The following is a 14,906-nucleotide window of genomic DNA, read 5'->3' on the forward strand; positions in this document are numbered from 1 at the left end:
TTAGGGGTGGGTAATTCTCGTCTGAGTCCTCCAAGTCTACCTTTTTCAGCGTGTCACATCGCCCGCACTCCTGAAAAACTTTGGTAATTGACAATGCTGACATATTAAGCACAAGTGCTATACCAACCTTTAAATTTAGAAAATGGTATAAAATATAAAACGTTTTGGTACTAGGGGTGGGTAATTCTCGTCCTCGGTCCTTCAAGTCGAGCTTTTCCAGCGTGTCATATCGCCCGCCCTCTTGATAAACTTTGGTAATTGACAATGCTGAATTATTAAGCACTAGTGCCATACCAACCTTTAAATTTAAGAAAATGGTATAAAATATAAAACGTTTTGGTACTAGGGGTGGGAAATTGTTGTCCTCTGTTCTCCAAGACTCGTGTCATTTTTCCAGGAGAAGTATTAATTTTTATGTGTGTGGTGATTAGTGAAAGTTAATCGATATTTATCACCACGAGCATCAAAAACATTAAGACACTAACACAAAAATTATACTAATTAAAACTCAGTGCCGCCAATAGAATACCTACAGACATTTTAGAAGAGTTTTACACACATCAAAATGATGCATACAACGTCCACTTCAACAAAATCAAAAACAAACTCATCAAAAAATTAAATAACTTAATCAACAAACAAACATCTGTTAACACAAATAAATGGTTCCTAAACCTAACTAAAACTATCATTCCTCCAGAAATCCAGAACTTCCTATCACTTGGTCCCAAACATTCCATTCCTTACAACAAAACAGACTTTCCAATAGCTAAATTAATTACGGATGTAGACTATGCAATCCAAAAATCCACAAACACAGAGGAAGAAAAAGACATAACACGATCGAAATGCATTAACACAATAACAAATCACAACACCTCACTACAAATCAACATAACCTATCTCAACAAACATATACCAAAACCAAAAATTTTCTCAAAAATAATCCTGACATACTCATTCTTTCTGCTAATAAGACGAAACAAACAGTAGCAATCAGTAAAAAAGTGTACAGGGAAAAAATTAACAAAATTATCACAGACACAAACACATACAGCATAATCAAGTCAGACCCTACTCCTACTCTCATCAAACAGACAAACAAAATTCTCTTTTTTTTTTTTTTTTTGGGGGGGGGGTGGGAATCGAACCCACGACCGCGGCGTGAGAGTCTCTCATGCTAACCACGCGGCTACCGCGAAATTACACACCTCTAAAACCATACATTCTCTGGGTCATACCATTTTCTTAAATTTACCGGTTGGATATACTGTGGCAATGCTTAATATGTCACAATAATTGTGGCTCTCCTCCTGGCGATATCATGCAGGAAAAGTGAAACCTGAAAGATCTAAGACGAGAATTACCCGTACATCATCATTTTCAAGCTTGTAAGATATTCACCCATAAAACTGTTCGTTCATGGGGTGGGTAATTCTCGTCCTGGGTCCTCCAGGTCACGTTTTTCTCAAGTATCATGTCCTCCGGAAGCCTGCAATAGTTTATCGTTGTTATTTGTAAAATATGAAGCATTATCGTCGAATATCTATCTGACAAGTTTAAGAAAATGGGATGATTTATAAAACTATAAAACTTTTGGTCATAAGAGGTGAGTAATTTTCTTCCTGGGTCCTCCAAGTCTCGCTTCCCTGCACGTTATACCGCCAGGATGCCAACAACAGATGATCATTTACAAAGGTAAAATATTAAGCATCAATGGTTTTCACACAATATCCCACCACCAATTTTAAGAAAATGCGATGCATAAACGACCCGTTTTAGGGGTAGGTAATTTTCGTCCTGAGTCCCCTAAGTACCGCTTTTCCTGCGTGTCAGTTCACCATAAAGCCAGAAAATAGACAGTTATTTACAATTAACGTCATATCAAGCATTGTTGAATATCCAACAAGTTAAAAAAATGGGATGATGTAAAAATATTTCGTTCTAGGGGAGTAGGTGGTTTTCCTTCTGGGTCTTCGAAGTCTCGCTTTTACTGCGGGTTATATAGCCCAGATGCTTGCCAAATTTGACGAGTTACGATGATGAAATATAAAGCATTTTTGAGAAATAACCAACCGTCAAGTTTTAAAAATAGGATAATGCTATGGTTATAGGGTGGTCCTCGTCCTGGGGTTCACCAAGTCACACTTTACATGTCATTTAATCAGGATTCATGAAAAACGTTGATATTGAACAATTGGGCAATTAAAGCATTTGGTTTAATATCCAATTTATAAATTTAAGAAAATGAGGTCTCTGAAACAGCATTTGCCAACAGGGCACGTCCTATGTCTTGATTCTTCTATTGTGGTCTGTCCCTTGAGGTAATTCTCTAGCCGCTCAACTACCCACTTTCTACTTTTAATTAAGAAATTAAAGCAATCGGCAGTAAATAAGGCCAGTATCCTTTTGACGCGATTTTATTCGACCAACCCCTCACACGTAAAAGTCATTGGACAGAGTCGTTGGGATTCAGAGTCGAAGGGATTTAGCTTTGTGCATGTGTGCGTAATGTTTGTTCTGGATGTTTGCATTTTAGAGAGAGCAGGTAATTAGGAGTTAGAACAAAGCCTAAAGGTCCTAAAGGTCCGTTTCCGGGTTAATAATTACATGATGCATAAGAAAAGTCAGTCTTAGAAGTGGGTAATTCTTGTCCTGGTTCGCCAAATTTCGCTTTTCCCACGATCATATTGCCCAGGAGCCTGCAAACATGCATTTACAATGGGAAAATCATTATTGTCTTAAGTAGAATGGGATGAGTTCGATTATGATACGCGATCAAAAATTAAAATTATCACTGATAAAAAACAAGGTATATTAGATTAAAAAAAATCAAAAGCTTAAAGTACGGTTCACTTAAAAATAAAAATACCCATAAAGATCCAAAAACTCCAGTTAAATTTTACCCAAGGGTTATAAACTTAACAAACATGGCACTAAATAAAGAAGAAACCAATTTATTAAACAAAGGCTTAAAATTTGTCCCTAAAACAGATTTGGATACAAAAAAACTACTATCTCTTGGTTCATCGGTGGATTGTAGTAACATAACTACAAATATAAAATATAAATGTGCTGAAATAATTAAACAAAACTTGGTAAACTTAAACGTAAATAAATTAAATATCCCATGTACAATTAGGTCTATTGATAAAAAGTTAAAAAGTAACAACAACGTTGTTTTAAAAACCGATAAAGGAAATAGTATAGTTATCATTGAAAATCAGAATTACGTTTCTAAAGTTGAAGAATTCCTAAATAATAATGAGTGTAATGAAATACGAAAAGATCCCACCTTAAAACTAAAAACTCGAGTTCAAACAGCCATAAAAAATAGTTAATTTTTATTCTCAGAAGACCAATATGCAGTTAAAAAACTAATACCATCTTTCGTTTCCGTGTGTTAAAAAAGTAAAGTTCTTAGGGCTATGGTTGGATTGGAAGTTACAATGGAAATTCCATATANTATAGTAATATTAAGTATTTATTATTCTAATATTTATTTGTGTTATAATATCCGCGCTTCGCACGTTCAAATTGAGCGTCATTAAAAAAATCAGCTGATAATTGGAACGTCGCGTTGGCGGAGGTATCAGCGGGTTCACTTTGGCAATTCATGTCGATGGTTGTAGAAGTCCTTCAACCTGATGATGAGCTAAAAGGCTCGAAATCCGGATCGTTGCAAAACAACTTACTGTGGGTAGGAACTATCCTTTTAAAAAGTATTGAACACCACACTCACTCCATCATTTATCATTTCTATCATTTCTATGGGGAATTGTTGTGTATCATTCGGTAATATCTATCAACAAGTTTAAGAAAACTGATGCATAAAAGTCTCCGGTTTTAGGAATGGGTAATTCTCGTCCTGGCTCCTCCCAGTCTCGCCTTTTCTACACGTCATGTCACCACAATACCGGAAAATAGACTGCTATTTACAATTATGTCATATTAAGTGTTGTTGTATATCTAATCAACAAATTTAGCAAAATGGGATGATGTAAAAACATTTCGGTCAAAGGGGTTGGTACCTCCTCCTGAGTCTTCTAAGACTTGCTTTCTTTCTTGTCATATCTTGATTATTTACCAGAATATCTAACCAACAAGTTCGGAAAATGGGGTGATGCAACAAGTTCAGTCTTAGGGGTGGTTATTTCCATCCAAGGGCTTCCAAGTCTCTCGTTTCCTTCATGGCATATCGTCCGGATTCGTGAAAAACATTGTTAATTGACAATAGTGAAATGTTAAGCACTATAATTCCAACCTATAAATTTAAGAAAATGGAACGATAGATAGAACTTTTTGGTAATAGCCGTGGGCAATTCTCGTCCTGAGTCTTCCAAGTCTCACTTTCCTTCGTGACATAGCGTCAGGATGCTTGCAAATAGCTGATTATTTAGAATAATGAATTGTTATGTGTCATTGGTTAATGTCCAACGACAAGTTTAAGAAAATGAGATTATGCGTAAAACGTTTCTTTCAATTGTGGCTAATTTTTTTTTATCCAGGGCCATCCTACTTTCGCTTTTCCTACATATCGTCTCATCAGAAGGCGAGCAAGCAGTTTGGTTATTTACAATCGGGACATGTTAAGCATTATCGTTGAAAATCCAAACTATAATTTTAAGAAAATAGGTTGAAGTATAAAACATTTCGGTCAACAGGTGTGGAAAGTCTCGTCCTGGGTCCTCCAAACTAGCATACCTGCATGACATATCGCCAGGATGCCGGAAAATAGTTGACTATTTAAATTTTGATATGGTAAGTATTTTTGTTTAATAGCCATACTATTAATTTAAAGAAAATGGATTGATGAAAAAATATTTCGGTTATAGGGGGTGGGTGGTTCTCGTTCTGGATACTCTAAGTTTCGCTTTTCCTGTGCGTATGCCAACAATACGCCATGTTTCTAAGATACATAAATTTTTGTGCGCCAAATTTATTTAAACATTCATGTAAAACACTTAGTATCCATGTTTACACACTTTGCATGCTCATTGCAAAAAAATGTATCATCCAGCTATGGATGACGTGACATCAGGGTTATAACAGGTTGAAGCTAAGGGCTGACTTCTTCAATTTACGCGAATTTTTCTTGAACGAAATTGCTTTAGCTGGTGGCTTTATTTTAATTTTAAATCCTAACAAATTTTGGCTTTTTGGAAAATATCAATTTCATTCTATCGCCTGATTATTGGAGTGCAATAAGTTCACCTTCAGGCGTGAACTTCTTGAAACTCCCAAATCCACTTGCAACTTCGGACTTTTGGCATTGACGAGCAGAACTGCTCTTGTTGAAAGCCCACGCGGAAGACGGAACCATGACCCGGTACGGTTAACGGTCCCGCGTTCAGCTGATCCCCGGAGAAAGTCCTTGGTGGACTCGAAGTAAGTCCCAGTCACATTTCAGAACCCGGACCAGTCGGACGCACATATGGAATCGCAGCAAGCCGAGTAAGTCGTCAATAGTTTTCCCGTAAAAGGACGTAAATTTATATTGCAAGACTCGACAAAAATCCTGATTACCTGATATAAAAAACAGTAGTCATGGAAAAATTAAATAAACTAGTTAAGTTCTAGGCGATGGGTTTTCTAATAATGAAATCCCTGGAAAATTCAAATTTTTCTCTTTGATCTAAAGCTAATGAGATGTGATGTCCAGTTAATATCCATAATTATTTGAAAATCCTGACGGAATTCTTCTCTTAAAGGAAAAGTGTAAATTTATTCAATCAATTTCCATTTTTAATAGATTTATAATTGATTTAATGTCTCGTTTCTATAATGGCCTGTTTATCTTAATTTTTGTCCTTGTACAAATTCCTTATCTTTCCACCTGAAAGTATTTAATGATTTTATTTATTTCTTGAATTTCTCACGTGCTTACAGTCCGTGCTTTATCTTTCTGCTATAAAACAATTTTTCATATGACAATTTTCCCAAAGGAGAAAACATTCAACTCAGATGGAAGAAAGTTGACACTGTTTACTACTTCATTCTACTGTTTACTTAACGACAACTTTACAAAACGAGAAAATTGTTACTTGCTTAGGGCAGATTCAACTCGTATTTTGTCAGGAGGGTCTAAAGCCTATTTCCGCCCACCCTTTTGATTTTGGCTTCATCTGTCGTCTATTTCCTAGAAGAAAATCCCTTTCAATATATTCTAATTGTTGACAAATTTATAAAAAAAAGTAGACGAAAATTCAAATGTGTTTCTATAATGTAACTATTTAATGCAAACCCTTGCCCTTCCTAATTCAGGCCCTTTTACGAATATTTTATTGTTTATTTAACCTTAGAAAATATGATTTTCCTTTTTATAATTGGCTTTTTTTAAAAATAATTCTATTTTAATTTTTCATTAGTGAATATTATGATTTTAGAGCCAGATTCTTGTAATCCTGTACGGAAAATAAATAATAGTTCACTAGTTTTCGTGGTCCGCTTGACCAATTAATATATTTCAATTAATTAAGGTTTTTAGTTGAGATAAAAAAGTCAGTGTCACGAGCGGGATTCGAACCCACGACCTTCGGCTAGATACGCCGCTACTCTACCACTTGAGCTATCGTGACTTCCATCCACTCGGACACTAACTTCCTATCTAAACGCCACCTTTTGAATTTTCCCTCCTTTTTGCCATTTTTTCCCTTAAAAAAAGGGAACACAAGTTAGTGTCCGAGTGGATCGAGGTCACGACAGCTCAAGTGGTAGAGCAGCGGCGTGTCTAGCTGAAGATCGTGGGTTCGAATCCCGCTCGTGACTCTGACTTTTTAATCTCAACTAAAAACCTTAATTTATTGATAATTAATAGTCTTTATTAAAAATAGGTATAGATCAATTAAGACATAGATTTATTCATAGAGAAGATCCTGATCTTCAAAAGTGCTAGTAGGTACAAAACAAAAAGTACCAGTCTTAAGTAAAAATTCTAAACAACAAACTAAAGCCAAAGTGATTAAACCTAAGATACTATAGTGGAATTAAAAGTAAACAATAAATTAGAAAAACAGCCATAAATCAACAGAATTATATGCAATTCTGAAAAACTCAATACTCATAAAATTCTTCATTTTTAAAATTTTGGAAACAATCAACAAAACACCAGTTACCAATGGCAGGAATATTAAAAAAATAAAATTAAAATAAATTGAAACAGACGAAGTAGTTCATTACTTCAGGGTAAATAAGGATTGTTTTCTCAAGGATAAAACTGTTTTTCCTCTGTCAGCTAAAAAGCGCAAACCCACGATTTTTCCCTTTTCTTTCAAATCAGACCTACGTCGACGTCGGGCTCGTGTACTTCGAGACCTGCCTCGTTTCCTACCATGTACATGAGGTACGTCCGCTGTTACATGTACGTAAGCATGAAACCGCTTTTATGTAGCAGCACGTGTTCAGCGCCTGTTGACTGATTTTTCCTGGCTCTTCGTATTAGATATCTGATCACCTTTCTCTGTCTCCTCTGTGAAGGTATTTATAGGGGAGGGGGTACCGATTTAAATCACAGATTTGTTCAAAAGAGGGTTTTTCTGAAGAAATGTAATAGTCATTTCTTGGTTATATATAGATATAACGTATTGTATATATACAATTATGATTAATCGACCCAGGCATAGAAATGATTTTAATCGACCACTCTTTCTATCACGAATACTCCGGATCAGAGTATGTTCTTTATGAAAAAGCAAATTTAGTTGTTACTGACAAAATTAAAATAGGTCGAAAGCCTGTTACCAATTGAATTTGCTTATTAGAGTATTCATAAAGACGATGGATGACATTATCAAAAAAAAAAAAAAAATTGAAATTCGCAGTATTTTTTCTATTTTTTGTCGTTTATTATTGGTCTATGTTCAACAAGATCAAAATAGAGTGACGCTATAATTTTTTATTTATATATTACTGATAATATAAGTTACTTATTCCGATCTTGTTGCCTGTTAAGGTGGCTGAAAATTCGGTTATTGCTCGAAACGTACAAAAAATTAAAAAACATCACGATTTTTATTTTAATACCCTTAATTTATATTGTGAACGTGAGTTACACATTAAAATGAAAAGTAATTAATAGTAAGGAAATAATATCGACAAGATTTTTATTTATGTATTTACAAATAAATAAGCTACGTGTATTATATTTATGTCGAAAGCTTGGACAGACTGTTGACACTTCCATCCATCATCATCATTATGCGTACTTTCACTCTTTCTCAATGTACACAGAATCTCGGAATTTTAGTTGTTTAAAAAAACAACAAAGTGTATATACATACATTTATTGTATTAACAAATCCACATACATACAAATCGAAAGAAATTGAAAGAGAAAAGGAGAGAGTGATTATGATGATGTTTAAAACTTTATTTACAATTTGAATAGATAGATGAATAGATAGATAGAGTGAGAGATAGAGGGGAGAGAGAGGGAGAGTGAGAGAAATAAAGAGTCATAGCGAAACAGAAAAGAGAGATGAGAGAGAGAGAAGCGAGAGAGAGACAGTGAGAGTGAAAGAAGGGAGAAGCATAGATAAAGAAAAAGAGAGAGTAAGAGAAAGAAGAAACAAAAAAAGAAGAGAGAAAGAGAGAGAGAAAGTGAGAAAAGAGAGAAACGTAGGTAAAAAAGAGAGTAAGAGACAGAAAGAAAAAAGAGTAAGCGAGAGGGAGAGTGAGAGGAGAGAGATACGAAAAGAAACATAAAGAAAGGAGAGAGAGAGAGAGAGGGAGAGAGAGAAATAAGAGGAAAAATGAGAGAGAGGGTGAGGGAGAGAGAAATAAAAAGGAAAATGAGAGGGAGAGAGAGAGGGAGGAAAATGGATATATGGATGGATAGATAAATTGTGCATGGATAGATTGATGGCTAAGTAGATAAATGGATAGATAGATATTTAGATAGAGATAATACATAATAAAGTATTTATTATATAAGTATAAAGATATAGAATAATAATAAATATAAGACAGACAAACAAACCGCCACAAAATAAATTGAGTATTTGTGTGGGCTTAAAATTTTTTTGAAGATTTTAAAGATTCTCTTTATTGGGTGATTTCGTTCCATACACGAATCCTTTTACCTTAGCCGGTTTTCGTAAAATGTGAACCTCTTCCAGAATTGATCAACGAAGATTATGAAAATATTTATTGATGTTATTACGTGTAATTAATTAAGGTTTTTAGCTGAGATAAAAAAGTCAATGGCATAAGCGGGATTCGAACCCACGATCTTCGGCTTGATACGCCGCTGCTCTACCACTTGATCTATCGTGACCTCGATCCACTCGGACACTAACTTCCCATCTCAAGGAGGGAAAATTCACAAGGTGGGTTTGAGATGGGAAGTTGGTGTCCGAATGTATCAAGGTCACGATAGCTCAAGTGGTAGAGCAGCGGCGTATCAAGCCGAAGATCGTGGGTTCGAACCAGCTCGTGCCATTGGCTTTTTTATCTCAGCTAAAAACCTTAATTAATTGTATGATATTAATTTGTCAAACGGACCACGAAACTAGTGAAGTTATTACGTGTGTTATAACTTTGTTTTTACTCTCACGGCTTGCATTTATTAAAAATAATATTTCATTTGTCTTTGATTTAATAATTGTATATTATTATCAATTGTTCAAGGAAAAAATTTACCTATTTGATGTTAATGTTTGCGCTTGTTCGTTTAAAAAAACAAAACAATTTTTGTAATCTTTTTCGTAGATTGCCGGTTTTAGCAAGTGGAGGAGTTCGGATAAGCTTTATTTCCCAAGGGCGACTCGTTATATGAGAAGTTCAACTCGTCGAAGGCCACGGTCCAGGCGCATTCCACCACAAATGTTTTATTTTATTTGATAACAATAAAATCTGATGCAATTTTCTATCAGGTTTGACATACTTTACATTGCAGGGATCTCATTGGGAAAAAAGCGGCCGATATTCCCGAGCTGTATCCATTAATGAACAATCAGGAGTAGGTCGTGTCAAAAAGAAATCTCGACCTTAAACTTTCACTTTTTATATCAATTTAACTCTGAATAACAGTCAATCCAAATCAATATTACAAAACTGGCCAGATCGTAAAGTCAATGTGCCGTTTGTTTTTCGAACAATCAAGGATAAAAACACAAGCATTATCCTTTCTCCCGGAAGTTGCAAAACGCTCGCGTGGAAATTTGCCCGACCCCGCTTTATTATTTTTCCAATTGGCTAACAAAACCGACGGACAGTTAAGTGAAAACCACAAGAAGCAAAGCTTTAATCAAATTTTTTAAAAGTTCAAAATGAAATGCTTCCGCATCGGTGAAAGGGGTCACGGTCTATCAGAAACCGAGTGAGTGTCTTAGATTGTTAAAAAACAACAAATCCAATTGATATTTCATTATTAAAAAAATGTTTGGAAAAATGAGTTCTGTCTACTCCAAAAAATCGCTCTTAAAGGAATCCATTATAATAACAATAAAAATATGTTCAATAACAACAGCAATGAAAAGGAAGGCCATCAAAAATGTCTTTATAAAAGAGTATTTTCATATTTAACCAATTATCTCATTACTATTACAAAACCCAATTTGTTACGCCAGGAAAAATACTTTGATTGAAGCGAAAAAAATTCCCAAAATTATTTACTAGACACGGAAACAAATTCGGCCAAATTGGCCATTTCAATCGTAAAGGACACGTTGAACTGAAATAAAATGTAATATATTCGGGTTAAATTCTACAACACCAAAGTTGGCAAGTGTGATATAGGGAGTAGCTAAATATGCCCATTTCACCGAGTGCATATGGTAGTACATTTCTTATCATGAACTTTGGTTGTTAAACTTGGTTAAACCGTATACTTGGGCTACCGTTAGGTTTTACCGTAAGGTGCCAGGGTATATCAAATTTTACGATATGGGCTTGGCCAAATAGATCTATTTTCGGAGTGGGCGTGGCTAAATAGATCTACTTTCGGAGTGGGCGTGGCTAAATGATCTACTTTTCGGAGTGGGCGTGGCTAAATAATTATTTTTGCACCCATTGGGTTGGCTAAATACGTGGATTTTTCTGTATTGGCATGGCTAAAAAATCTATTTTACCGTGTAGGTATGGCTAAATAAGTCTATTTTTATATAGAGCAAATAAAGTCTCAGTAACTAATATCCCAATTAATTTGGACCATATTCGAATATAGTACAGTCAGGCCAAAGTGGGCGTGGCCAAGAGGGCCAAATTTATATGTTAGGCGTGGTTGAATATGGCAGTTTTAACTTTGTCATCTTTACTGGAAGAAACATTTGTTTGCTCTATATTAAAACAAAAATTATTATACTGGATTATACTGTGTACGTTCTTAAGAATTTCTAATTTTTTAACCTTCGTGCAGCCGACAGGGTTCTTCAAGATGGAAGTTTTGGGAAAGAAGGAGGCATGTCGTAGCTTTGCTAGCTTTCTTCGGATTTTTCAACATATATTCACTAAGGGTCAACCTTAGCGTCGCTATAGTCGCTATGACGTCTCCGTACAACGTGACCCTAGAGAATGGCACTACTGTTGAGGTAGATTGGTTTTAAAAGACATGAGATGTTTTTTTAAATAAATCCTTCTGTTGGCTTTTAGAAAACCGATTTTGACTGGGATTCCAAGACGAAAGGTCTGGTGCTGAGCTCGTTTTTCTACGGATATATATGTACTCAGCTCCTCGGCGGTTGGCTCGGTAACAGGTACGGCGGAGCCAAAATCTACATGCTTGGGGTTTCGACGACAGCACTCCTCACGCTTTTAACCCCGCCGATAGCCAACACTTCTGTTTATTATCTCGTCTTTTTGAGAGTGATCGAAGGGGTTTTCGAAGTAGGGATGAAACTCTAGTCAACCTCACTATTAAACACTCGTACTATTAAATTTTTCAAAAATTGATCATTTGTAGTCTTTCTCCAGGGCGTGACGTATCCTTGCATGCACTCGGTTTGGGCGAGATGGGCCCCTCCATCCGAACGGTCTGCAATGGCATCTCTAGCCTTTTCCGGCAGCTACGTCGGCACAGTGGTCGCCCTTCCGGTTTCTGGCATGCTCAGCAAGCATTGCGGATGGCCATCGGTCTTCTACGTTACAGGTAGTAAACTCATTCGTTTTATTCAATAAATTAATTAATTTAACGCAGGTTTAACGTATTTCAGGGGTCGTCGGGCTCATATGGTCAGTCGTTTGGTGGTACCAGGTCAAAGACGATCCAGAAAATGATCCAAGAATATCAGAGTCAGAGCTGACATATCTGAGAGATACTCTCGGAAACCGTAAAAACGTACGTTATCAAAATAAATTCTCTCTATCTTTTCTCTAAGGTTTTAATTAAGCAGTTGTAATTATTAATTATATTTTAATTTAAAACATTAGGAAAATCTGGCAAGATTAGTCAGGCTCAAGCAAACAAGTTGTTCATACATGAAAATCGGTCTAAAAGCCGATTTTGGACAAGAACACTACAGAAAATGTGAAGAGGAGAGTACAATGCGACTCACAATGAGAAAACGTGGAGAAAAGGAAAAGGTCAACTCGCCTCGCCATGCTTATAACCCGGACATTATCATTTAAATTTTTTACGTTGGTGTTACGTTAATGTTGGTTTTTTCTTGGTATTTAAAATTTAATAAATAATTTATTCCACAATATTATCATAATGTGAAAACATATTTTTTCAAGAAATTTAACTATAAATTCAGAATTGTCAAATGTCGCCGAAGCGTGTCTAGTTGGCTGACTTTATTATAAGGGCGTGGCTAAACTTATCGGTTTTAAAATCTGATCGTGATTTAAGTTAACAGTAAAATTAAAACTTACAAGTTCCAATTAATAATCCAATAGAATTTTTTTCATGCATAAACTTGTCCGGGACAGTCTAGCTTTTCTTAAGAGCATAAAAGTTAATTTTCTCAAGAAAATTTTAACTTTTGAACTCTTTTGAAGTGGATATAAAAATAAAATCTAAGATATAATTCAGCAAGGACAAAGTGGGCGTGTCTACTATGACTGATTTTACTATTTGGGCGTGGCCTAGATAGTCAACTTTACAATATGGGCGTGGCTAAGCGTGTCAGGATTAGTATCTGGGCATTATTTAGGTTAAAAGTAATTTAAACCTTGTTATTGTTTTATTTTATATATCTAATGAATTTTTTTTTTCATTTGTATTCTGAATGTAGATATTATTCAATGATGGCAAAGTGGACGTGGCTAACTTGGTCGATTTTGCTGCACGGTCTTAGCTGATATGGATAGTCCATAATAAAGTTTAATTTCTAATTTAAATTAACAAGAAATATAATGGGATTTTTTGTTAAATTAATAAATTTAAATATTAATGCTTGCCAGTACAACGTACCAAACATCGAACAGTATAGAATAATTAAAAATACTAGACAATTAAAAATAATAATCAATATTTCATCCAAATAACACAGTTTTCTAATCGATTTCAGCATACGCATCCTTGGGGCGAGTTCGTGAAATCGATGCCCGTCTGGGCCGTTGTGATGGCCCATTTCTGCGAAAACTGGGGCTTTTACACTCTCCTCACTCAGCTTCCGACCTTCATGAAAGGTACGTTTCTAAAAGCCGAACTTTCCGAAAGCTTAAATTATACTCTTGGCTTGTTAAATGTTTGTAATTAAGGAAAAAAACCGGCTGGTCAGCTATTATTTGCATTTTAAATCGAATTGTACCAGAAACGTGTCTTTAAGGAAAAATCTTTACCTCAATTCCACAGATACTTTGAATTTCGATCTGCAAAAAGCTGGTTTCCTTTCTTCAGTTCCTTACCTAGTCATGGCGATCATAATGCAATTCGCCGGGCACCTATCCGATTGGCTGTGTAATAAAAAAATAATGTCGACCACTAACGTAAGTTTTTAAAAATTTTTATGACCTGCTTCAATCAGACCAGTATGTAATTAAATCTAATTTCAGGTGAGAAAATTGTTTAACTGTACAGCTTTCTTATCTCAGACGATTTTCATGATGCTGGCATCGTATTTACTGACCGCGACCGGAGTGGTGACATGCCTGGTTTTCGCAGTTGGATTGGGCGCTTTGGCCTGGCCTGCTTTCAGGTTGGATTTTAATTCTAAATATATGAACATCTGATAACTTTATTTTTGTTTAATTTCAGCGTGAACCATTTAGATTTGGCCCCTCAGCACGCTAGCGTCCTAATGGGTATGTCGAATACATTTGCAACACTGCCCGGAATAATCAGCCCTCTAATATCCGGCTACATTGTTACTAACAAGGTAAAAAAACCTTATTTGGACAGAATTTATTTTTGAAAGATCCGTATAGAATATAAGTATGTTGAAGTAAATAAATAAGAAACTGTTTAAATATAGATATAACACACTTAAAAAACAATCGAGCGAAGGATATTTTTTGTTCTTGAAAAATGGCAAAAAGGAGGGAAAACTCAAAAGGTGGGGTTGAGATAGGAAGTTGGTGTCCGAGTGGATCGAGGTCACGATAGTTCAAGTGGTAGAGCAGCGGCGTATCAAGCCGAAGATCGTGGGTTCGAATCCCGCTCGTGACACTGACTTTTTTATCTCAACTAAAAACCTTAATTAATTGTGAGATATTTTTTGTATTGTATTTATACTTTATATATTTTTTACTATATTTTTATTTGTATTGTTGATAATGTTTTTGGTAATATACATATATACAGTATTGATATTCATGATTTCATAAGCTTCTCTAGCTTCTACCAGTTCTACAGGCTGCGATCGATATTATTAAAATCGATAGCATCGATGCTAAAGATGATGGTCGATCACTTTAATTAATATTAAATTATCGATTCATAGCGATAATCTATTATCGAAATATTGATGTGTTTCGATCATTACATATTGAAATATTCATGCATATCGATAATTGACAATTCAAAT

At 35.3% G+C, this 14,906-nt stretch overlaps 1 protein-coding gene across 7 annotated transcripts in view; it reads left to right on the forward strand.

The window, feature by feature from the left end:
* LOC106667633 (vesicular glutamate transporter 2) overlaps window positions 1–14,906 on the forward strand; it is a 54,747-nt gene that overhangs the window by 38,109 nt on the left and 1,732 nt on the right. For 2 of the 7 annotated variants that reach the window (XM_014395707.2, XM_014395701.2), the window contains exons 2-10: window positions 11,357–11,528; window positions 11,590–11,823; window positions 11,911–12,085; window positions 12,150–12,274; window positions 12,367–12,519; window positions 13,449–13,569; window positions 13,736–13,869; window positions 13,936–14,078; window positions 14,138–14,258. In XM_014395707.2, coding sequence (XP_014251193.1) covers window positions 11,481–11,528; window positions 11,590–11,823; window positions 11,911–12,085; window positions 12,150–12,274; window positions 12,367–12,519; window positions 13,449–13,569; window positions 13,736–13,869; window positions 13,936–14,078; window positions 14,138–14,258 — 1,254 coding nt within the window. In that variant the 5' untranslated portion in view covers window positions 11,357–11,480. Of the gene's footprint in view, window positions 1–5,351; window positions 5,455–7,285; window positions 7,361–10,244; window positions 10,319–11,356; window positions 11,529–11,589; window positions 11,824–11,910; window positions 12,086–12,149; window positions 12,275–12,366; window positions 12,520–13,448; window positions 13,570–13,735; window positions 13,870–13,935; window positions 14,079–14,137; window positions 14,259–14,906 lie in introns of those variants that run through there. The other 5 variants (XM_014395703.2, XM_014395704.2, XM_024227978.1 and 2 more) reach the window with 5 other exon arrangements.

The sequence above is a fragment of the Cimex lectularius genome, unplaced genomic scaffold (assembly GCF_000648675.2).
Source record: "Cimex lectularius strain Harlan isolate CLEC.00 unplaced genomic scaffold, Clec_2.1 scaffold74, whole genome shotgun sequence".
NCBI lineage: Eukaryota > Metazoa > Arthropoda > Insecta > Hemiptera > Cimicidae > Cimex > Cimex lectularius.